We start from the raw sequence: 26,399 nt of genomic DNA on the forward strand, positions 1-26,399 counted from the left end.
CCTTTCTTGCTTAAAAAGCTTCTAAAGTCTTCCTATAATATTTTGAAACATTAAAAGAAAGACAAAAGAGAGAGAGAGAGAGAGAGAGAGAGAGAGAGAGAGATGCACTGTATGACCGGGTTGCTGCCTACCCCTCTGACTGCATCGTGTATCTCTCTTTACCTCACTCAGTAAATCATGACACCAAGGCTTTATTTCTGTTTTTCAAAAACAAAGTTTGTTCCTTCTGTAGGGCCTTTGGCTCCATTGTTTCTCCTATTTTAGCATTTCACATGGCTGGCTCCTTCTCTTCATAACTCTTAGCTGCTACCTCCTTAGAGAGAGATCATCCCTAACCACACCATTCTCAATCACTTCGAAATATTGTCCTGCTTTATTGTCTTCCTAGCACTATCACCATATGAAAATATTTGTTTCTTTGTTTCCTTATTTATTAGCTGTCTTCTCAGGGTTAAAAAAAAGTTCTTAGAGAGCAATGGTTTTGTTTCTTTTATCCATCTCTAATTTCCTAGCATCTAACAGTGTCTGACATACAGTAGGCACTTAACAAATATTTCTTTAATAAATAAACAAGGTAGTGAGTACTGAATGAATGCATACAGGTTGGTGAATGGTGGTCAAGTTTCACCTGTAACCATACTGCTGACCCACAAAATGATTCATTTGTATGTACTTTAACTCAATAAATGAGTATTAAATTCTATCATTAAGAGAACTCTAGCCCTGGCCAGTTTGGCTCAGCGGTTGGAGCGTCGGCCTGCGGTCCAGAGAGACCCGGGTTTAGTTCGGTTCCCGCTAAGGGCATGTACCTCGGTTGCAGTTTTTCCCAGGCCCTGGTTGGGTTGTATGGGTGGCAGCCACTCTGTGTGTCCCTTTCACGTCGATATCTCTTTCTCTCTCTCTTCATCTCTCTCCCTCCCACTCTATCTGAACAAAAAATGGAAAAATGTCCTCAGGTGAGGATAAAAAAAAAAAAAAAAGAGAGAGAGAACTCTAAACTTGCGAAATGATGGATTTTTTTTTTCTAAATCCTCGTGTTTAAGAGCGACGTACCTTACTCTTATAGGCTAGTATACTTGGTTGACCTAACAGACCTTGGAAATGCTGGATTTGGCTTTCTTGAAAGTATAGCTTTGGGATTATCTATTATCACAATATAACAGGATCACAATGAATGCTATAAAAGTAAATGTACTTGTTTGATATGAATAAACCAGAGGGTATTGTATCTGGTGTTTCTTTTATATGCTCAGTGTATTCTTTCCAGTGATAATCGGAGTATATATACAAAAATTCTTGATTAAGCTGATCTAGGTCATACTTTTAAAGATTCATATCAATATTAAAATAGTCACAGGAATGTAAGGTACAGCAGAGGGAATATAGTAAAAAATATTATAATAATTATGTATGTTGCTAGGTGGGTAATAGTCTTATCAGGGGTATCACTTTGTATTTATATATAAATGTCTAACCACCAGGCTGTATACCTGAAACTAATATAATACTGTCAACTGTAATTAAAAATTTTTTTGAATTAAATAAAAAAAAGAGCTAAGGGGAAAGAAATGTAATCCATCATTGCCTGTCACCAGATCAACCAATCATTATGCAATATCATTACATGTTCCATAGTCCTCTTCAGTTAATTAAATTAGAAATAAATGAGAGATCCAGCACTATCCAGCTGTTAGGTTTTCACAATTTTGTGGTTTTAACCAGGAAGTTTAAGCCTTGGAAATGGACAGGTTTTCTTGTGAGTTCATGTATGTAGAGATAACGTTTAAAGAGTGGTAGTAACACATTATCAACTCCTCTTTATTGATGTAAAGACAGTGAGCTTTCAATAGGACTTTTCATTGGCGTATACAATTGTACCTTTAAATAGTTAGTAGCTCTTAAATTTCAAAGTGGGAAACAGATTTTTAATCTATTAGAATACTAGTCTTTTGATAGTTCCCCAACTGGCTTCTGTTGGTCTGAAATGAAATGTGGAGTCAGTAGTTCCCATTGTGACTATGATGGCAGCTTTAGAAAGAAATCAATCTTCCATGGACCTCAATCTGTCCTTCCTTCTGTAATTACCTTGCTGTGGCGATTTCATACAGTAAACACATTTGCTGTGTTTTCTTGCCGTGTATATGCTTAGAAAATAGTGCACACAGTCTCTTTGCCAGGATTGTGTTGAGTGATGTTAATATGTCCTTCAATGTAGAATTTGTTTTGGTTCTGCCTATAAGGAAAATAAATCTATACACTAGTTTGTAAATCAGACCTTCTTTCCGCTCAAAATTAAGGCCAATATTCAGTCCTAGCTAGTTATACACAATTTTATTTTGGTGATTCATTCAATATGTATTTAATGAGCGTATATAAATATGCCAGGCTCTGTTCTAGGTGCTTGGGATGTATGATGAGCAAAAGAGATGAAGATTTCTGTCTTTATGGAAATTGTACTCTATTGCCAAGAAATATAATAAATAAGTTATATGTTTGAAGATGAAAACTGCTATGCCAAAAAAGGAGAGCAGGATAAGGGTGTGATGGAGTTTTAAGTGAGATGGTCCTGTGAGATGAGAACACTGGAGCAGAGACCTCAAGGAGGTGAGGTGAGGTGAGGGAGTGACCTCATGGATTTCTGAGGGAAGAACAGTCCAGGCAGAGAGAGGAGCTCATGCAAAGGCCATTTGATAGCAGGGGGATGCCTGGCACATTCAAAGAAGATTAAAGAGACTCAAGGGACTGCAGATGAGGTCAGGGAAGTAACATCAGTGAGGCTGGAAGAGGGTCGCTTCAGGCATAGCCATGTCGGCCCTTGTAGAGACTTTGGCTTTTACTCAGAGCAAAGTGGGGAGCTGTTTCCTGGGTTTTGACCAACAGTGTGATATGGTCTGACTTGATTTTTAAAGGGATAACTGTGACTGTGGGCTGAGGACAGACTTCAGCGGGACCAGGATTGAACTAAGGAGGCTATTCAGGAATGCAGGCGTTACAAATGGCATTTGAAAATCCAGGTTTTGTAATCTAGTTCACATACATTTTACTCCCAAGGAAAGGACTTCTTTCTAGTGACCTGGACTGAAAACAGAAACATGTAGTAGAAAACATTCGTACAAAATTGATGCCAGATACATAAATCTGATTACGGATCTCTCACTGAATGTTAAGCTATTGAACCATACTGAACTGGACCTTAGATCTGGGCTGTGGCTCAATAAAATAATCCTAACCCTAGATACAGTGTTCATTATGCGTTTGGAGAAAACAAAGGTAGAATTTTCCTCTCTCCTTTTTAAAAATATGTTTTTATTGATTTTTTTTTTTTTTTTTTGAGCGAGAGAGGAAGGGGGACAGAGAGATAAAAACATTGATATGAGAGAGAGACATTGATCAGCTGCCTCCTGCACGCCCCCTACTGGGGATCGAGCCTGCAGCCCAGACACGTGCCCTGACTGGGAATCGAACCAGAATCTCTCAGTCCATGGGAAGATGATCAATCCATTGAGCTACACTGGCTGGGCTCCTCTTTCCTTTTGACTTTCTCCTTGTCCTCTGTTTTTCTCTCTCCTCAATTTATGATAATTATATGTTGAGACATTATGGGTGAAATTATGTGATTTAGGACATTCATGGGCCATTAGAAAACTTTTTGGTATGTACTTCTTCTTCTTCTTTTAATCCTTACCTGAGGATATTTTTCTATTTATCTTCAGATAGAGTGGGAGAGAAGGAGAGAGAGGGAGAGAGAGAAAAATCAATGTGAGAGAAACACATCGACTGGCTGCCTCCTGCATGACCCTGACCAGGGCTGGGGACAAACCACAACTGAGGTATGTGCCCTTCACCGGAATCAAACCCGTGACTCATTGGTCTGCAGGCTGATGCTCTAACAGCTGAGCCAAAGCAGCCAGGGCTGTTATGTACTTCTTAATAAACTAAACCCTCATCCTTAGTAAAGAGATATTTCAGAAAATCTATTTGATAATTTTAAAAACCTTTATATGTTTTCATATCAAGAAAATACATCTAAATGCACCCAAAGAGAATCAGCTTCAAAAATTAGCAATACTCCATTTGATCTAGACACCCAGTCTTCTCAACCCCTTAGCATTCAATGATCCAACCATACTGAAAGTCTTTTGGTTTCCTGGGAAAGTTGTGTTTCCTGACCCTGGTGATTTAGCCTATGCTGTTCCCTCTTTTTGGAGAAATCTTGTTCACCCTCCCACTTCAATAGGCTCACTCTTACTCATATGTCAGGGCTCGTATTAGGTAGGTTTTCTCCAGAAGCCTTCCTGTCTCCTTAAACTTGTGTTTCCTCTGTGTCTTTATGGCACACTGCATAATAATCCATCATAGATATTTGCACATTATATTGTAAATGCTTGTTTTCTTATCTAAACACCAGACTCTGCGATGAGCAGATGTCTTATGTTTATTTTTTAGTTTCCTGAGCACTTAACACATGCCTGATATGTATTAGGTATCCAATAAAAATGAATGAGTCCTTTCTGTGGGCTTCCTCAATATTTATTATCTTGCCTATCTTCCAGAACATTCATTCAACAAACACTAGTCAGCAACTACCGTATGCTGGGCATAGAAGTGACTATGATGGCTAAAGTACCTATACATGGAGATTTTATAGAGTTTTTATTTGCATTCCCTTATAGCCACTTAATAAAACAAAAAAGCAAAATGCACACTGGAGGAGGAGAAAATAGGGACCTGTGGATTTGGTCTATTGGCTCTTTACCTTATAAAGGGTAAGATGACTTTGTTCAATATTTTGACTTGATGTTTATTTTACTCAAAGTAAAAGCTATGTCTACATAGTCTGATTATCTAAACATCTTTATAAAGCAGTTTACTTTCAATTTCAGACATCTGCTACATACATTCTCTCATATACCATCTGAGTAGTGGAATATCTTTTTGTCGAAAATATTGAAGTGATATATCTCATGGAACTGGGAACTAGTAAGACTGAATCCATATATCACACATCATTATTATCCCATTCCTTCTGGGCCACAGGATATGTGCATTTATAATTTACCACTTCTCATTGCATAAGATAATGTCATTGCAACCAGCCTTGACAAGAACAAACAAACTGTCCTCAATTTTAACCCTAGTTACTTTGCTGATGAAATCATGAACTGGAACTAAATAATGTCAGCCAATGCAGAAAACAGTTTCCCAGAGTAACCAACTGTGTTGATGGTAGATTCTAAAGTATGAATTAAAGGACAAAAGACTCAGGGCAACACTTCTCCCATTGGGAGAACCCCTTGACCGTCTGCTTTTGCTCACTTTGTAAAAAACCTGCCCTTATTTGCTATGTTATTTGTCCTTACTCTGCATCTCTAGCTCTCGACATTCCATGCCACATGTTAAAAAGTGGGATAAAAGCTCAGGCAGTGGGTAGGAGGAATGTTGGTGGTTCTTAATTAGCAGTTTTGGTTATGAGCTCATGCCTGGCATACTCAAGGAATGCAGCGAGTCCTGAGGTGAGCGGGCTTTGTACAGAGAAGTAATCTGACATAAATCACATTTTAAAAGGATGGTTCTGGCAGCATGTAGCAAATAGACTGTGAGGGTACAAAAACAAAAACAAAAAAGGTTGAGATAGAAAGATATTGCTGAAGTGCAGGTGAGAGATGGTCATGGTTTAGCCCAGGGTGGTAATGGTGGAAATCGTAAGGGGTGGTTGGATTCTGGATTGGATCCTTCCTTCATTTGGAGGTGTTTATGAGGAAGAGGATGTAGCAAGGGAGACTGAGAAGTAGTAGCCAGTGGGGTGAAGAACCAAGAAAAGTAGTTCCTAGAAACCAAGTGAAGAAAGTGTTTAAAGAAGGAGGGCATGATCTACTACTTTCAATGCTGCTGATTGGATGAAAGCTGAAAAGTGATCATTAGATTTGACAACATGAAAGTCATTGGTGACCTTTACAAGAGCTGTGTATACGCATACACACACAAATACACTTATATACACATTCATGCATATGCACATACATACACACAGACAGAATAAAACCTATGGAAAAATCTTAACAATTGATGGATCTAGAATAAATGAAGGGAATATGGGAAATATTTGTATTACTGCAATTCTGTGAGTTTGAAATTATTATTATTTATCATTATTATTTTTATTAAGCCTCACCAGAGGATAGTTTTCCATGGATTTTTATATAGAGTGGAAGGGAGGGAGGGAAAGAGAGAGAGAGAGAGACAGAGGACAGAAACCTCGATGTGAGAGAGACACATTGACTGGTTGCCTCCTGCACAACTCTGACCAGGGCCAGGGATCAAATCTGCAACCTAGGTATGTGCCCTTGACCAGGAATCGAATCCTAGACCCCCTCAGTCAGCAGGCTGATGCTCAAACCTCTAAGCCAAACTGGCCAGGGCTGATATTATTTTAAAATTTAAAAATTTTTAAAGAGTTAATGGCGAGAAAGGAAGTGAAGATAGAACATACAGGCAACACTTTTGAAAGGAGAACATGGAAATGAAATAATGGAATGACGTGATATTCAGGATGTTTTATTTAAGAGGGAAGATATGGTATCATGTGGGCTGATGGGAAAGAGTTAGTAAACAAGGAAATAGTCAAGATGCCAAATCAAAAGGAAGTGCCCAAAAGGAAGTGCCTTCTGAATGAGAAGGGACTTCTACTGATACTCCTCCCATCCAACACGAGAATCTTTCCTACAACATTCTAACGGGCACCTGACCATCCAGACTCTCCTTGGACACTTCAGGGAACAGAAGCTTTTTTCCTTTCTTGTATGTTTTTCAATGACCTTGTAACAAAGTCAAGAAGCTTTATTACTTTTGTTGCTATTGTCATTAATCCTCATCCAAGGATATTTTTTCCACTGATTTTTGGAGAGAGTGGAAGGGAGGGAAGGGTAGAGGGAGAGAGAGAGGGAAACATCTGTGTGAGAGAGACATGATTGGTTGCCTCCCACACGAGCCTCAACCCAGGGCTGAGGATCGAACCTGCAACCCAGGTATGTGCTGTTGACTGGGAATCACACCCACGACCCTTTGGTTAGTGGGCTGATGCACTAACCACAGAGCACACTGGCCAGGGATTACTTTTTAAAATGAAAACAATGGATACTTGTATTAAATCCAAATACCTTTTAATCATGTAAAGTTGTGCAAGTCTCCTTTCTCCTTCAGTCCTACCTTTTAGAGGTTGCCACTGTTTGAAGTTTGGTGTGTAGCTTCCGTATTTTCAATAGACGTGTAACATACACATATATAGCACAATAGCCTTAAAATCATCCTATATAGAATTTCTCCAACTTGCTTCCCACCCTACTCTACCCCCAGTTAATAGAGCATGAATAGCCCTCCAAATCAATACATAAAAACTGACTATATTTTTAACAGCCATGTAATAATCCATAATGTGGATATGACATAATTTACATATTTCCTTCCTTAAATAATGCTGCAGAGAACATTCTTCTATTTCCCAGACTTGTAGTAGTATTTCCATTTCACTGTGTTTTGAAAGGCTTATTCTATAGCTATAATTAGTAGACTTTCCTTCTTTATATTGAACTGAAATCTGCCTACCTGTGAATTTTTCTGATGCTAATCCTTTGAGGTGGTTTTCTACTTTACTTTGAGCATGAGTATAGGCTTATAAAAGTTTATAAATATAATTTCATTATACATATTTTTCTCTTTTATTGTCAAACTTTAACTCATGTTTTCTTGCTCGAAGCAAGTATGGTGCAATAAAAACCTGAGTTAACTTGGTTATTAACTCAATGTTCTTGAAAGGTACGCTTTTATAGGAGACTGTGACTTTGTGGATCTTTCCACATGATTTCAATGTTTCTTTGCCTCAGATATGCCAACCACATCTGCGTGTTATGTGGTATACCAAGGCCAACTCTTAAGTTGTCATTAAGCATCTATAAAGACAGTCTAAAAGAGTGTTTCAGGGAAAAACCAAAAGACAAGTTTCCATTATGAGTAAACTCTGCCCCTCTGAATGCGCATTGAGCTGTCAAGTATGGTTCCTATTGTGTTAATCTGGAAGCAATGAAAAAGGAAAACAGGGCACATACATGAATGAGGTTGAGCACTACCTTCTATTAATTGTATGCTTTTATTATACTTTTATTTTTCCAGCTTTCTAAAATTAATTAATTTTTCTTTTTTATTTTATTTTATTTTATTTTTTTTATCCTCACCAGAGGATATTTTTCCATATTTTGTACAGATAGAGTGGGAGGGAGAGAGAGGAAGAGAGAGAGAGAGAAACATCGACGTGAAGGGACACATCGAGTGGCTGCCACCCGCACGACCAACCAGGGCCGGGGACAAACTGCAACCGAGGTACGTGCCCTTAGCGGGAACCGAACCCGGGTCTCTCCGGACCACAGGCCGACGCTCTAACCGCTGAGCCAAACTGGCCAGTGCTCTTTATTTTATTAAAAATACACTTGAGCCCTGGCAGGTTTTGCTCAGTGGTTAGAGTATTGGCCCTTGGACAGAGGGTCTAGGGTTTGATTCCCAGTTAAGGGGACACACCTGGGTTGCAGTTTCGAGCCCCAGCCCCAGCACTGGTTGGCGTTGTGTGTGAAGCAACAAATTGATGCGTCTCTCTCACATCAACATTTCTCTCTCTCCCTTCCCCTATATCTAAAAATCAGTGGAACAAATATCTTCGGGTGAGGGTTAACAACAACAACAAAAAATATGTATGTACTTGAATATATTTATCATTTCTTTTTTTTCAACAAATTTATTATTTTGAGCTATTGTCTTTATTTTTTCTTGTGGTACAAACCCTTACCATGAGATATACCCACTTAAATTTTTAAGTGTATAATACAGCATTGCTCACTAGAGGCATCATGTTGTTTAGAAGGTCTCTAGAACTTATTCATCCTGCATAACTGAGACTTTATACCCGCTGGACATTTCTCACTTTCCCCTCCGACCCTCATTCTTCTCTGCTTCTATGAGTTTGACTACTGTAGTTATCGCATAGACGCATAATCAGGCAGCATGTGTCCTGTGACTGGCTTATTTCACTTAGCACGCCCATGCTCATTGCTGCACTATTCTCAATGGCCGGGATGTGGAGAGAATCTAAATGCCCATTGAGGGATGAATGGATTAAGAAAATGTGGTATGTGTACACACACAATAGAATATTATCCCCCAGGGAAGGAAATTCTGCCATGTGTGAAAACATGGACCAACCGAGAGGACAACACTTACGCCAAGTGAAATAAGCCTGCCGTACTTTTATTTAAGGAATCCATAGAACTTTATAAACATCACTTCGGTAATCGCCACCGTATATCGGGAAAGAGACCCATAGAAGAGCTAATACTGTGAATGCTGGTGAAAGACATTCTCTGACAGGGCAATTAGTTAGTCCTTCTTGTGCTTTGAATTCCTGGCAGAGGAGAACCAGTTTAGAGAATGCTACAGTCGGTCCTTCAGTAGCTATCACCCTTTTTGACAGGTATTAAAACTAGGAGAACAACACAGAGGCACAGATCCTGTAATTCCATCTCAAATACAATCACTGAAAAGCAACACTTTCGTTGTGGCCCTTAGATGTCATTGTCAACAATGTCTCCAGAATTTCTGCATGGGAGGGGCGGCCAGCTAAGTGTCCAAGCGGCCGGGGCCCTGCTGGAAGAGTGTGGGCGAGCAGGCACTCTGCCCGCAGTGGGTTGGAGGAGATCATGGGGTGAAAGGTGGGGGTAATCCACCCCTTGGTCTAGTCTTTGGTTGCACCTCAGAAGTTAACAGGCCTCACCAAATCTACTAACTGGAAGTGACTTAGGTCTAAGGGAAGACATGGCTGAATGTCATAGTGGAATATTCTTTTTGATATAATTAAACATGTAACAGATAGCCTACACCAGTTCCCCTTTCCCCAGCCTCCATGCCTAAATGCGTGACAGTTGAGACACACTCGCTGTGACAGCCGGAGCTGCTGCCTTCTGCTTCTGTATGAAGCTACCTGCTGTACTCTTCTGTCCATCTTAACAGGAAAGACTCACCATGCATTCCCTTGCGGTGTGGCTCAGGTCTATGCACACCTGAGCCTGGTCCATTCTGTAGAATCTTCCCTTAGCTACATGTCCAAGGAAGCATGACATATATTTTGGTATATTTGGAATTATAGTTTTGTTTTTTCATATAAAATAACATTTACAGGTTCCAGGTGCTGGGACCTGCATATCTTTGGGAGCCATTATTCAGCCTTTCCCAGGATGAAATCAGATGGAAGAGGCTTTGCCTTTCACTGCTTTGAGTCCTAGTCTTGTGTGTTGATGGGCTGACGTATGAAAAAGAGGAGAGGAATGTGAAAAGCATACAACATGTCATGGAATCCTTTCATTCAGCGAATTTGTACACAGGGGTTGAATGTTGTGCTAGGAGTCCCCCAAGCAAGGGGCCCTGTTTCCTGATGCTGTGGTAGCAGCTTTGGCCTCAGGGACCAGCACCTCCTGCTGTCCTCACACCCCTGTGACCATACAGTGAGCAGGATGCTTCTTAGATGTGTGGCCGTGGTTTTCTAATGTGCGGTAGGTTTAGCCAGTGCCACAGGACCTACTGGCGAAGGGACCTAGATTCAGCTCCAGAGCCCAGGCAGAGGCCCTCTTATAAATACCTCCTTCAGTCGACCCACATCACAAAAGCTCGGCTGGCACTTTCTCATGCGTCTATTCTGTTACCTCTTTTCCACGTCGATCCCCAAAAGCTTATCATGAAATTTGCCTCATGTAAACCAGAGAGGCACTAAGTCCCCATGGGGATGTGTGAGGCTAAATAAGACAGTATATAGGGTACGTGGTCTCTAGGAGACTTCTACCAAAATAGTCTCTCTAGCTCCGTATGATGTGCAGGGCCCTGAAATAGGAACCTCAGAAGGTAGAAAGAGAAATAAGATAAGGTGCCTCTACTTGGGGAGCTTAAGATAAATAGGACATGAATAATATGAGCATCCACACCTATAAGAGGGATATGGGTTGATGTAGGGGTATTACTCTCGGAAGAGCAAAAGTCAAGTCAGGGCAGACCCTTTGAATGTATTTGGTGGCTGGGACTTGGCAAGGAGGCTATTCAGGGAGCACAGACAAGGTCAGAACACAAAGTCCCCAGCCTGGAAGACTGACAGATGAGTGAACACGGGAAAGCCAGGGAGAGAAATAGAAGTGGCTGAATAGCCCTGGCCAGTTTGGCTCAGCGGTTGGAACATTGGCCCGAGGACCAAAGAGTCGCAGGTTCAATTCCGGTCAAGGGCACATACCTTGGTTGCAGTTTGGTCCCAGTCCTGGTCAGAGTCATGCAATCAATATGTTTCTCTCTCTCTCTCTCCCCCCCTCCCTCACACCCTATTGGAAGATAAATGGAAAAATATTCTCAGGTGAGGATTAAAAAAAAGTGGCTGACTAGAATTTCTGTATTTGATAGATTTGATTCTGAAATGGTTAACAAGTGGAGCGGTCTAGAAAGCAGATACAAATTGGGCCTGGAGTTTAGAGACCGGGATAAATCTAAGACTGGGGATTAGAAACTGGAGATTATTCCTACAGGGTCACCACCACTGCTGTGGATGTGGACAAGACTGCTAAGGATAATACACAAGTAAAAGTAAAGGACCATGAGGGCACAGGCAGCCCCCAGAGAGACACTGACCATGAAACTGACAAACGGGGAGACGGCGCTGCCAGCAAAGGGGGTGCTCCCGAGTCCCCTGTCCCTTGCAGGGGCAACGGCCCCAAAGCCAACCTTGTCATTTCTATTTACCATTTGTGACACCTGTATATATTCAGATGCCATGCAAGATATTCATGAAATTTGGCAGGTTTACAGAAGGCTATTTAGGCAGAAGGGCAAGACAAGTCAATCTGTACAACTGAATCCAACCGGCAAAACCCCGAGAAGCCATGATGCCTTCTGCACTGTGATCTATCAGTGTATTTAATTCTAGTATGTATACTACCAAGGATCATTTTATTATCAGACGATGGGACTAAGTTCTATGGATTGGATGGAAACATCATAACAGTGAGCTCATGTGTCCATGAACAGTCAAACAGTCCATTAAGTGACTTCTGTCGCTGAGATTATTTGCAAATATTCATGTGCTACTTGTTCAACCAGTTTATCATCTGAAGTAGAAGTAAACAGAAAAATGAAAGCAGGGACTAAACGTTTAAGAAAAATGGCAGAGGAAATATGCCCAAAGCGAGCCCATTTGTGAGCCGCTGTTGTGAGCTAAGCTTGGCCAATTTGGACATTAACAATCTGTCGGATCCTTCTGGGTGCCTATCAGTGGCCTCTGAAGAATAGAGTCAGGAGGAGTTACCTGCCCTTCCAGGCAACCTGGCTAATAGGTGGCATGTTTTATTTAAAGCAAGTGTCAGAATTCTACCCTATATCCAGCTACTTATTAACATGTACGCTAAAAAAAACAGGTAGTGAAAGCTTGGTCCAAGTTCCAGGTCTCTGTCTTCTTAAACACTTTGACAAGCACTTTGCATAAAATGATCACTCTGAGGCAAATATAACAATATTCTCATGATGGGACCAGGTCAGGTGAAGGGTTCTTCATTAGGGGATGAGAATAGGAGGTGCTGATTTAGAATGAGTCTTAAAATTAGGTTGTTCCACCGAAACTACCTGGCTGGGTGGCTCACTTGGCTCTTATATCCCATCCACAGAAGGGGTGAAGAACCTGTACATTTCTAGCCACCACATGTCTTCCCAAGGATACACTGTTTTTATCATCCGCTGGAGCAGATTCAGATGGTAATAGTTGAAGCGCATGTCTTTGAAGTATGGACCATTGATTATGGTTATTTCAAATATTAAGTCAGCACCCCTAGAGTGTAAATTAAATTAATTTGCTCATATACATATTCATGATACTGTCTAAACTGAAATATATTAAGGTGAATTACAGAAAATATAACAATTATCTTACTTTTTTGCACAAATAGATGGAAAGCCACTGTTGTAGGCGGAATAAGGTCCCCCAGAGATGTGCATGTCCAAATTTCTAGATTAGGCTGCTTTACTGAACAAGCATTAGGCTGTCTTAGTTCCCGTTAGAGAATGTTAACATATCAAAATGAGACATTAAGTTAGAAGAATTCAATTCCACAAAGGAAAAGATTTTACGACTCTGGAAACTCTGCCTGGCTTCTACTCTATGGCAAGATAGAGCTGAGAAATGAAAACCAGCAGAGCCTTTGGGGCAACTGTCAGCTTTGCTTCTGGAAGAAAGAATTACTGTTCAAAGCATTCTTGTGAGGGGGGGTGGGGGGCGGGAACACATAAACCAAAGAACTTATATATGTATAACCAATGGACACAGACAACAGTGCAGTAAAGTCGGGGGCGGGGGGGGAGAGGGGAGGAGGGTCTTGATGGGGAAAAAAGAATAAGGATGATTTAAAAAATAAAAGCAAAATTAAAATTTGAGAGAATATATATATCGCTATAATATTTATATATATTTTTTAAAAGCATTGCTGTGAAATCAGATATCATTCGAGGTGACATGGAAGAATTGCCAAAGGCCCAGCTTCATCATGTATATACTTTCTCCCAGGGTTATTATAGAAATTAAACAAGAATGTGTCTAGCTCTATTATTACCTAGCTCGGGGCTCACACGTGGGGACGCAGTAAGTGGCAGTGGGTAGTTACAACAGGAGATTATTATGATCAGAACTTCAGGAAGGGAGAGAAATGCCAAAATGCCAGCCCATTCAGTTGTTCTAAGTATATGTGTACAATGTGTACAATGATATGCACGCCACAGGTCACGTGGAAAATACCGTTTTCCTTTTAAAGTGAACTAGCTGTGCCCACGAAGCATAAAAAAAGAAACCCTTTCAATACAGAATGGGTCCTGGGTTCCAGGCCAAATACTAGATAACTATTCAAGGCAGGTCACTGTGATTTGCTAACTACCATTTACCCACTAAATCAACATCTTAATACAATACTGGCCTTTTTCTTCAAGCTGACAGAGGGCTGCTTAGATAAGCTTTTACTTCCCACTTTCAACATTTACAAATCCCCTGGCTCCTACTTAGCAATACACGAATCACCACCAGAAACCAAGAAAGGCGAACAGAAGGGAGGCAGAAGAAAGAATGACAACTTGATTTATTTTAGGATGTTTTGGGGGTCGCTACAAAACAATGGGATGAGTTTAGATTTTTAATATAGTTGCCTGATTGCATCCTACAAAGAAAACGTGGTTTAAAAAAAAAAAAAAAAGTGCTTCCTCTTCTCATAGCTTCTATCGCAAGAGCTCACCACCTAGAATGTTCCAGTTGACCAACGACTGAAGGTCAGCCAGAGCTTTTCTTTATTGTCAGTATGTAACCAGGCTTCTGCAGTTTCTTAGAGGAGAATCTTAATTGAGAAGAAACTCAAGCTGAAGTTTTGTCATTGAATTAAGCCTGAGTTGGGACCAAAATCTCACTTAGGTGTCATAGTTGGGTTTTGTTTCTTACCAGCCACTTTTTAATCTAAGGCAGTAAGCAAGTGCTGAAATCCTAGAAGATATTAAAAAATATTCCCCACTATAGATTCCTAGTACACGTCTGTAAATGGAAAGTGAGTTCTCTCCATGTTCTAAATACTTTTCTTTATGCTTGCCCCTGAGATGGTCTCGGAACCTCGGAGGCATGCACTCACACAGCGAGGGAGGTGTAGCTGCGGCCGCCTTTTGGGCTGTGCAGCCCAGCTCTCTTTCTCGACAGCAGTGACAGGGTCCCCACGCAGAGAGTCCCAGTACAGTGGGGCATAACCGATATCAGGCTGGTAAACTGGCTGTGTCCGAGTGGGACAATGCTATTGCTGCTTTCAAAGGTTGAACTGAAGTTGGTATGAGTGTAAATCCTGGGGCAATGGGTTTCTGATAACCTTGTAGGCCTCCCGAATTCAAAGAGCAGCTGTGTTCTCTGGGTAGGGAGAAACCCACCCCTGTGTCTTTGCCTTAGGTCTCTTGGTGTCCTTTTAGCCTGTGGGTTCCCAAACTGTGGGTTGATGAAGTGTCTGCGTACTCATATGTGTCAGCTCCTCTAGCATTGATAGATGATATATTTTTTCAACCATTCAGTGCATTCATTCATTCATTTTTTATATTGTTTTAATTTTTTTTAATCCTTACCCAAGGATATGTTTTTTAAATTGATTTTAGAGAGAGAGGAAGTAGGGGGGGGGAGAGAGAGAGAGAGAGAGAGAGAGAGAGGAAGTAGGGGGGAGAGAGAGAGAGACATTGATGTGAGAGAGAAGCATTGATTGGTTGCCTCTCATATGCACCAAGACTGGGGACAAAACCCAAAGCCTAGGTATGTGCCCTGAGTAGGAATTGAACCTGCAACCATTTTTTATGTGTGTGTTTGTTTTGTTTTTGGTGTACAAGACAACGTTCCAACCAACTGAGCCACAAGGCCAGGGCTATTTCAATTTTAAAATAATTTCAGATTTACAAAAAGTTGCAAAGGTAGTACAAAGACTTAATTCCCAAACACCCTTTACCCAGAATTACTAAAGGTAAACATACCACATTTGCTTTATCAAACTCTATGTGTGCATGTGTATACATACACACTATGGTTTTTCTGAAACACCTGAGACTTAGTTGCAGATTCTATATCCCTTTACCCCTAAATATTTTAGTACTTTTCATACAATAAGCATGTTCTCTTACATAACACAGTAAAATTATAAACATCAGAAAATTATGTGTTGCTTCATGATGGGGCTGTGTCTGAGAAATGCATCATTAGGCGATGATATCATTCTGGGAACCCCGCGGACTGTGCGGACACAAACCTAGACGGTAGAGCCCACGGCACACCAGGCTGTGTTGTGTAGCCGCTTGCCCCTACAAACCTGCACTGTGCTACTGTACAGCATGCTATGGGTCATTATAACACAGTGGTGAGTATGTGTGTATCTAAACGTCCAGACACAGGAAAGGCAGAGTATAAATGCGGTATAAAGGATAACAATCGGTGCACCTGCACGGGGCACGTAGCACGAGTGGAGCTGCAGTACTGGAAGCTGCTCTGAGTGTGCAGGAGTGAGTGGTGAACGAGCGTGAAGGCTTCAACACGACTGTTCACTACAACAGACTATAAACTCTGCCCCAGCAGCCCTCTTCCTGCTTCCTCCCAACAGGGTAGAACACCGGAAGCTGTCAGTGCTGCTCCATGAACAGGGAGGTGGGCTGGCATGATTGGAAATGTTGAGGAGAAACTGAATGTGTCAGGTGTAGGTCACCATAACAGTGACTGTCGGGGGCAGTGGAAGGTGGCCTGAGGACCAGTAGGAATAAGAAGTCAAGATGGAGACATACAGGATCACAGGGGGTCGTCATGGCCATGTGGGTTGGCTAATGCATGTTGGAGCAGTGGTCAGATTAAGGACCTTTGTGTATTCATAGAAATAGAGGGTGCTTAGCACGAGAGGGTGTAGAACTGCGGACTCAACCTTGGGACGTAGGAAATCTGCTGTTGGTTCCATTGCCCCATGTGGCACAAAGAGCTCTCTGGCATTGAACTGATGGAATAAATAAAACTGATCAGTGCTTTACATCACTGCAACCTGAAAATATTTCCGAAGTGCAGGGATGGGCAGACCCACACTACCACAGAAAGCTTTTACTACAGCAGCAGTGGCACCTGATTCTTGTGAAGGTGGCCCCTGTGGACCCGTGTCCTTCTGCAGGTCAACAAAGAATTTACAGCAATGCGCTCTGAAGTCCATGAAGCTAGACCTGGGAGGACTGTAGCACCCTCTGGATATGTAGCGCTGGGAGGATGTCTCCTTGCGCTGAAACGGGTCAGAGGCTGACTTCCTGGGACGTGATCTGTGCACTCAGAACTCAGGTGCAGTGAGTGAGGGGGCATGTGTGCCCAAGCCCCGCAGAAATTCTCCCGTCAGAGCGAAGGAATTCCCCCTGAACCGCATGCCCTTGACTTTCTTCCAGGAACTTCAGCTCCTTTAGAATCTTGTGGGACCATCACCGTAGCTGTGGTCCATCATGGACTGACGTTGTTTGGTGGCGCATGACTGTGTTGCCATACTCCTATTTAATCTATAGACCTTACTCAGTTTGCCAAGTGTTCTGTTAATTCTTTTTAATTACATTTTTCTACTAAAGGGTTAAATGTAGAACCATGCACCCTTTTAAGTACACAGGGTTCCATGAATGCCAGCCAATGCATAAGGGCCTCTAATGGTCTGGGCCGAGGATGGTTTCCTGACTCCTCCTCCCCCCAAGGAATGAGGCATTGCTAAAAGTCGGTCCAGGATGCAGTTCTGCATATTTTATTCTGTTTCCTTCTCCCAGCTGCCATGGGTTGTCATCTGTGCCCTAAAAATGACTTCCCCCAGCAGCTTAAGATTTTTGTCCCAGGGAGGGCTTAGTGCCTTTCTCTGGAGGACTGTGCTGCGCTCCCCTAGGTCTGCCCTGTGCTCCCCTAGGTCTGCCCCGTGAGGAGCTCCAGGGCTGGCCGGGCCTCCAGTCTTTCTCTTGAGCATTGGTGAGGTCCTCCAAGAAAAGCCCGCGAGAGGGTATGGATTTCCCTTGTTCCTGAAGCTCCCAGCCACACTCAGTCGTCAGCAACTTGTTAAAAATTTTGGTTGAATTCTTCTTGCCAGCTTGTATGACATGTGGTGTTTCCGCAGGTAAGTGAGGGCCAGTGTCCTCTCTTTCCTTGGAGGAGCCTTGTTTCCCTAGAGTTTGAGTTCGTTGCTTGCCTTGAACCACAGCTCTACGATGGAGTCAAGGAAAGTTGTGATTTCATAGATCAGTTAGCATTCTTTGTTGTTGTTTTAAGAATGAAAGCGGCGTTTTTCTGGTTTTCTACACCCTCACTAGAAGACAAACATCTATTTTCTAATTTTTGATCATTTGTGATTTTTCCCTTAGTGAGAAAAGATTTGAAAAGAAAAACTGTTGTTTCCTGACATATCACTAATGAAAAAAAATCTGTTAAAATATTCAGGTAGTTGTGCATTCTCCTTAGAAAGTTCTCTCCCAGAGGACAAGCAATCATATGAAAAATTAAAAAGACCACATCTCTAACCGGACGGGTCCAAGAGTTGGATATGGTGGTGAAGAAGCTGGGTTTGACATTTAGACTTAATTATACCTTCAGATGGACATGCTCTTTCCTGCAGCTGCTTCTGACTCAGGCAGAAATCATTGTATATCATTTTTCTGACACTTGCAAGAGAAAGAGAAAATCAGATTGGATAGCATTCACCTCTGCCAAGCTAAGGCATGGACTTACTTGCTCAAGGCTTTTGGCCAGATAGTCTGCTCTGAAAAATTATATTCTGAAGGAAAACTGGTGATTAAGGGGGGGGGGGGGCTTTATTATAGGGAAACCCAGCTGCCTGGAATAACCACAGTGTTAACATTACATATAAAATGTCTGTACTATGAGGTTATGCAGAATAAATTCCCGAGCATGGAGCCGATCCTAACAAGAGAATTGGCTACTCTGAGGTTTTCCCCTCAGGGCACAGTAATGAAGCCACAGCAGCTCTTAACTTTGTCAGGAAATTGTGCCATTTCTTAAAGCAGCTGGTTAGTCGTAAACATTTATTGAACATTTTCTATATCAGCTGCTGATATAGGAATCTGAGAGGTTGTAAAAGAAGTAATTATCCTGAATAATTTTCAAAAAGGTATTGAGTCCTTTCTAGACTCAGGCTTTGTCTAAATATATCAGCCCCAGTAATAATCCACCATCACACCACAATCCCAGCTCCTTTGGTCTGTCACACTGTTCTGTCCTTTGGGGTGGGGGCAAAGCCAACCATAAATTTCTTTTAAGTGTTCCCCCTTGACCTTTAACCTCCCAGACACTTGGCTAGGAGCCCTCTTGACCCTTGACCCGTGGCATCATGCATGTCCTTGACAACCCAAACTACCTTTTCACCAGATATATGGTTGAATGAAGAAGTCCTCAGACACCTCCACAAAAAAATAAAAATAAAAAAAACTGAGAAAACTAATTTATGCCAAAGTGCTGATGCATCTTTGTTAAGAGGATATCTTTCTTACACTTTTTAAAAAGTTTTCTTTAATTAGAACAGAGAATGGGAGACTCTCAGGTCGGTATCCTTCCATGGTCCTTCATATCACTCCATGGGCTGGCCACCTCGTCTGTCGGTAGGCAGGCCCTTCTACCCTTCAAACTCAAGATGAGGCTGCAGTCAACTTCTACTAGAGCATGTTTCTCAGTAGGGGTAAGGAGGTTGGGCTGTTATCCACACACTCCTGCCTATTCCTTTTCATTACACCTGTGTTAGCAGTGCAAACTTTGGAAACAAAACAGATTTTTCTCCTCTCCTTTCTTCTGCTTAAATCTCCATCTTGGAATCCAAGTGTTGGCTTACTATTTTGACCTTTCTATTTGACTGGCACCAACCCCTATCCAGGGTTCTCAGGCTCCCACACCACCAGGTTTCCTGGTGAGAAAAGAGTATTCTCTCAACAGTAAACTGAATAAAGAGGACCCATGATAACTGCCTGTCTCCTCTAACTAACTAAGCAACTAAGAGAGGGAGCAGTCCTTCTGTAGGGGTGAGTCTCCTCAGATGGGCCTGGGACATCCGTGCACAGTATTGCAGAAACACTCACGGTGGGCCCCCTAGAGGCATTGTGCTTGGCTCAAGGGTTACCAGAGTGAAAAAGATATTTAGTGAATGCATTCTCTGCAATTTGACCATTATAAGAAATTTGTGTGAAGTCTTCTAGAGTTGGACTGGGGGGAAAACTGTTTTCCCACACTTTCCATTAATTTGGAAATGCAACATGGCAGAGATCAAAAGGACCTAGTTCTGGCTGGTTGGCTCAGCGGTTAGAGCGTCGGCCTGCAGTCCAGAGAGACCCGGGTTCAGTTCCCGCTAAGGGCATGTACCTCGGTTGCAGTTTGTCCCCAGCCCTGGTTGGTTGTGCGGGTGGCAGCCACTCGATGTGTCCCTTTCACATTGATGTTTCTCTCTCTCTCCTCCCTCCCACTCTATCTGAACAAAATATGGAAAAATGTCCTCGGGTGAGGATAAAAAAAACAAAACAAAACAAAAAAGGACCTAAAAATTCATCCAAGGTGTGAGGGGCTAGGGATGGGTGCAAGAAGAATTGAGCACTTCAATAAGAGAATTTCTACTTGTATTCATTTTATTTTTCATTCTCCTGTGTAAGACTTGTTCTAATGAAAGTGTTCCCTTCTAGGGATGTGTGCAAAGATATATAAAATAATATTCACTGAAGCATTGTTTATAATAGGGAAATGTTGGAAACAACCTAAATGCTCATTACTAGGATAATGGATAAATTGTAGTCAAGTTATTTAGTGGAAGTCAAGTTATTTAGCAGAGAAAATTAACAAACTAGAACTACATATATGTTCACAGATAAATTCCACATAGATAATGTTGAGATTTAAAATACAAATTGGATACATAAATATCACTTATTTGAAGTTGAAAATATTCAATATAATATTATGCATTGTTTTAGAATCTATACATATGTAGCTAAAGCATCAGAATGGATATGAGTGATGCATATCAATATCAGAGAGAGGTTTTCTCTCTCCTTTGGGAAATCAGTCTGGATACATGAGGGTTTCAATAGTATCTGTACTATTTTATTTCTTACTATGGTGGTATATAGCTGAATATTTGTCTTATTCCCTGTGAGTTGTGTACATCTGAAACATTTTGTTATAACACTTTTTAAAAGAAAGAATTCTATTGACTTTAAAAAGCTTGAAAGCTCATGCATGAGCTAGAAAAGGGGCCTCCGGAATACTGACACTCAACGTTACAATGGTCTCCAACAGTATGGTGATTACCAGAAGGAAAGGGAGGCGGCGGGAGGTAGAAGAGGGTAAAACGGGCATAAGTGGTGATGGTAGGAGATCTGACTTTGGGTGGTGAACACATAATACAACATACAGATGATGTATTATAGACTTGTATACTTGAAACCCATATAATTTTTTTTAATCCTCACCCGAGGATATTTTTCTATTTATCTTCAGATAGAGTGGGAGGGAGAGAGAGAGGGAGAGAGAGAGAAACATTGACGTGAGAGAGACACATCGACTGGTTGCCTCCCGCACAACCCTGACCAGGGCCGGGGATGAACTGCAACTGAGGTACGTGCCCTTGGCCAAAATGGAATCCACGACTCATTGATCCACGGGCCGATGCTCTACCACTGAGGCAAACCGGCCAGGGTAAAACCTATGTGATTTAAAAAACCAATCTCACCCCAATAAATTAAATTAAAAACAAGTTACAGTAGTCTCCAAGCAATCCTCCGTCGCGCTTTCCAGGAGTGACTATCTAAAGCCCATCCTGCCTTTTGCATCAGTGACTCTCAAGCCTTTGCAAGCCTATTACAAAATGCATATTTGATCCCTATCTCCATCCTTGGCTCTCATTTAGTTGGTCTTTTTATTAAGCTTACCAGTGATTCCAGTGGGATAACTTTTAGAAAAATACTAAAGGTAAGCAAGCAAATAAGATCCCATCAGGAGCCTGTGGTCCTTCAGACCTTTGCCACAGACTCATTGCTAACAGTGGTCTAGAGTTAAGTAGAGGTTGCATATAGTATACAAGCAGCATCAGTACCAAGACTCTATATACTCATTAGTGATTATTTGTTTCATGATCAACATCATGAAAACACTTTAAACCTGGGTGGTTTGAGGGGCGGGTATAGGGGAGCAGAAGATAATGTTAATATATGGTGGGGATAGTTAAAAACAAGTCCTGAAATGAAAACATTTTTATTTTTCGAGTTAAGGGGGTACTAAGATAGATTCATGTTGCTACAAATGATCAGGGATGGAATTAACAGTGTAAGGTGAATTATATAAACAACTCCTTGGCATTAATTGGAGGGAGATGATAGTATATCCTCTTTTTGGCCATTACTAAGATAATACATGCTTTTAACATAATAAAATTTAGAAAAAATGTAAAGCAGAATAAAGAAAACATCAATGTCACAACTAAAATAACAACTGATTGTTATTTGTGAATTGATTGATATAATGTTCGTAATTTGAAATAGGCCAAGGTGGGAGTGTTTACACCACAGAAATAGGCACATTCTATAAACTAGCTGACTCAATTCTACTCCACACTCAGCAATTAAACTTGACTAGCAAAGCACTGAGCCCAGCAGACATATATATTTCCCCCCAAGTTTAGGTAATGCTATAATGCAGTTTTGAAACGGCAAGTATATATTTGACCCAAAGAATACTCTGAGTTATCTTGGAAAATTAACAGAAACATCCCTTTCTCATATTATGTGTAGGGGGAGCAAGGACCTCAAGGCTTCCCAGGACCAAAGGGCGCGACAGGCCGTGGCTTCCCTGGCAAGAAGGTAAGTATTTCAGGACTTTACGAAATGCTTAGGCTCAGGATCTCGGCTGCCCAACTTGAACTTTGGAAGAGGTCTTCTACGTTTGTTACTCTTCTCCTTACAAAACTCTCAGAAGAAAAAATCCATTTGAAAGTGAATCCTTACGTATTTTCTTTCCTGACTATGAGCATGCTTACCTTAAAAATTCTCATTGCCTTCCTTCTCAAAAGCCATTCGATAAATCCTTACAACATAACATGTAGAAGATACTAGATAACTCAGGTGGAAAATTAGATAATAGTTGGACTTCCTGAAAACAGTGAGCTGATTCAAAGGTATCTCAAGGTCTCTTCACTTTGAGATCTCTGATGAATTAGATTATGGTACCCGGTGGGGAATGTAAATAAATGTCCCTCATTTTTGTTTCCTTATCATACATTTGTAGCAACAAGAAAAGTACAGGTCTTCAAGAGATACCAGTTATAAATAAACAAAATTTTAGAGTTTTTCTGAATAGGCTTTATTTATTTATTTATTTTTGAAAAATGAGATTTATTTTTAAGCAGTGTAGATTTCATTTTTTTTAAATTATTTACTTTTGTTACAGATGTTTCTCCCCCCCCACTGATTCCCCCTTCCCCCTCCCCCCCTGCCCTGTCCCCAGCTTTGTTGTCCATGTCCATTGTTCATGCACACATGCATATAAGTTCTGTGGTTTCTCTCTCCCCCACCACCCCCTCTTCTGGGGATTGTTAGTCTGAATAGGTTTTGAAATTCACATTCCAAACTTACCTTTTCACTATGTTTTAAAGGGAGAGCATGGAGAACGAGGCGATGCGGGGAAGAAAGGCAATAAAGGGGAAATTGGAGAGCCCGGATCGCCAGGAAAACAGGCAAGACATGATTTTCAAAGTCCTACTGTAATTTTATACGTTACCTACAGAATTCTAACCTATATTGACTATTCCTCTTCTTCTACTAAGCAGGGGTTACAAGGACCGAAAGGAGACCAAGGACTTACAGTGAGTACCAATCCCAGAGGTTAACTGAGGGTTTGTGCTTGCAAAATTGTTGCATTAGGTTTTAGCTTTAGAAGTGTGAGTTCTTTTGATGCAGAATTCCAGCTGCCGTTGAAATGACAGTACTGCTAATAACCCCAGTGTTGACTTTGGGCGCGAGGTCACTGAATCTGAATGCGAGGGAGACACATGGCCTGGCAATCCCTATCTGGCCTCCTGGTGGAGGTCTGTGACTACTCCCCTCTGATCCCAGGTAGATACAGTGACAAGGAGGTGAGCTGTTTACAAGAAGTCACATGACCAAAAGGACTTTTTATTTTGCATGATCCTGCACATTTCAGAATGGGGCTCTTTTATCCTCAACTGGCTTCTTCAGGCAATGCTGTGAGAAGAACAGCCATCACAGTATTTTAGGTACTGATTCACTAATTAAAATACTTGTGAAGCATCTACAGACTATTCCCTACAGGTCTCCCTACTCCACTGCAACCGAAAAGCCAACTCTTTCAAGTCCCACGGGGTGGAAACGTTCCAGAGTTTTTATAACAAAGTCCAACTCTTCCTTTCTGACTTGAAGCCATCATCTCTTCTGGAGTGGAGAAGAAATAGGGACCTACTCTCTGTTCCCTTTTTGATTTTTTTTGTGGATCATGGTTTGGGGATGCTAGTCCTAGGTACTGCGCTGGGAAAATCCAGGTGTGAGGGGGTGGGAGTTCCGGGAGCACAGTGAGAGGTGAGAACTGGGCATGTGACAAACAGAACTGCACTTGTTTTGGACAGCTCATCAGCCTTTATCTCTTTGTTCTTCCCCAACACAAGTCACCCCACCTTCCGTGCCCACGATGTTCATGGTGGATGAAGCAACTACCTATGCAGCAATCCCTCCCCGAAGTAGCAGGAAGAGTGTGTGGAAAATGCCCAGAGGAACGGTCCCCATAGGCTTATACCTCCCTCCTGTTCCAACACGGGGAAGGGGGACTGGCTTCCTTCATTCATTCATTTGTTCACTCACTTCATCAACGTGTCCTGGGCGTGTACTCCAGGTCAGGCTCTGGAGAGACACTGGGAGAAGAATAGAGAATAAGAGACAATGTCTCTGGGCTCAAGGAGCTCACAGTCCAGTAGAGAGAAAGTCAAACAAAAGATGTTCACCTACTGTCTGATAACACTGTGATAGAAGTGGATACATGGGTCTGGAGCAGACAGAATGATGTATGATGATGTCTGGGGGCAAGATAGCTTTTTATCTCTTAAACAGGTTTTTAACCAAGAGGCAGAGATCTTAGAAATAGGGATATGATTCTTTTGACTTTGGCTTTCTGGATTCTAGAAAAAGGGACTAGCAGAAAGGAAAGAGTAAAGGAAAATAGAATTTGTATTCAATGGTAATCTAGGACCAGGACCGTGTTAGGCTCCTTCACATCAGTAGTATCCTTACCCAGGACTGCAGGGTGCCTGGGATCCATGCGTCAGAGGCCCAGCTCTGGACCTCTGGTCCTTCACTAGCTGCATCCCTTACCGCATGGGAGGAGTCCTCAGGGCCAGGGGAACAACCGCCTTGAGCACATGCCGCCTCTATATTATACTCTGGATACACAAGGTCCCAGAATTGCTTACCCAAATGGCCCCTTTGGAGAGTTGACAGCACTGGTCTGTGTGCACATGCCCACCCAAGAGGGCATTGGAACAGAGCTTGGAAGTAAGGACTGTGTTCACCACATGAATGCTAGCCATGGCCATGTGCAGTGTGGGACTGGTGGAGATGGGGTACAATAAGAAGGGGTCATGCTGTGGGCCACAGCCCTCTCTTGCCCAAGACCCCACATTAATCCACATGACAGCTCCATGAGGTAGGTGGCAGTATTATCTCTACTTCAGTGAAGATATGCTAAGTCAGACAGAGAGCTTGAGCAATACGCCCAAAGTCATCTTACTAGCAAGTAGCAGAGCCCTTACAGGCGGAGCTGGCTTGTCTGATGCCAAGTCCAGGCTGGTCCCCCATGAATGCTGTCCTTGGCAGGCCATCAGATGTATTCCCAAACAGTTATCAGTTGCCAATTCATTGTAGACTAACAAACTCCTCCTTTAAGAGGCAGATGCTATTGATGGAGTTCAATGTTTTAATACTTTATGCCAAATTGCTTCAAAGAGACAGTTTCTCCACCCGTCCCTTAAATGTCAGCATTCCCCAGTGTCTGCCCTCGGTCTTCTCTCTCCTGTCTTCAAACTCTCAGGAAGCGATAGCCATTAAAGGCAGGAGGGGTGTACAGTTTGAAAAGGCTAATTATTTATCAAATGAAAGTTATAAACACAGAAAAAATATGTTTCACAAATGGGGCAGGGTGGGGGGGATGCTGGTTTAAAGAGGTTGAGAAGCCCTGTCCACGCACTTTTTATTTTTAAACTAAAGTAGTTATTCAGCAATTTTAGTGGAAGGAATGAAACTATTCCGGTCACTTAAAAGCACAAAATATGCCCTGGCCGGTCTGGTTCAGCGGTTAGAGCGTCGGCCTGTGGACCAGGGTCCTGGGTTCAGTTCCCACTAAGGGTATGTACCTCAGTTCAGTTTGTCCCCGACTCCAGTTGGGGTCGTGTGTGTGGCAACCAGTCAATGTGTCTCTCTTGCATCGATGTTTCTCTCTCTTCCTCCCTCCCACTCTATCTAAAGATAAATGCAAAAGTGTCCTCGGGTGAGGATAAAAAAAACAACAACACAAAATACAAGAAAAAAATTGACATACATACATGATTTCTTAAAGCATTTTAGACCTGTTTATCCCATAAAAACACATTGAAAATAATTAAAATGCAATCTTGATACATAAATTATTCTTATAAGTAAATAAAAGCCAAACATTCTAACAGGAAAAATGGACAAAGGATATACGAAGACTGTGCACAAGCGACGACAACTTGGAAACATGCATATAAAACAAAATTTAG

The 26,399-nt window shown here is 41.8% G+C and overlaps 1 protein-coding gene across 1 annotated transcript in view; it reads left to right on the forward strand.

Moving 5' to 3' along the window:
* The window catches only part of COL28A1 (collagen type XXVIII alpha 1 chain), a 151,767-nt gene that overhangs the window by 101,273 nt on the left and 24,095 nt on the right, over positions 1-26,399 (forward strand). The window contains exons 29-31 of the mRNA XM_036247179.1: positions 22,390-22,458; positions 23,250-23,330; positions 23,424-23,459. Of these exons, the coding sequence (XP_036103072.1) occupies positions 22,390-22,458; positions 23,250-23,330; positions 23,424-23,459 (186 nt within the window). The remainder of the gene's footprint in view (positions 1-22,389; positions 22,459-23,249; positions 23,331-23,423; positions 23,460-26,399) is intronic.

The sequence above is a fragment of the Molossus molossus genome, unplaced genomic scaffold, assembly GCF_014108415.1.
Source record: "Molossus molossus isolate mMolMol1 unplaced genomic scaffold, mMolMol1.p scaffold_m16_p_7, whole genome shotgun sequence".
Lineage (NCBI taxonomy): Eukaryota > Metazoa > Chordata > Mammalia > Chiroptera > Molossidae > Molossus > Molossus molossus.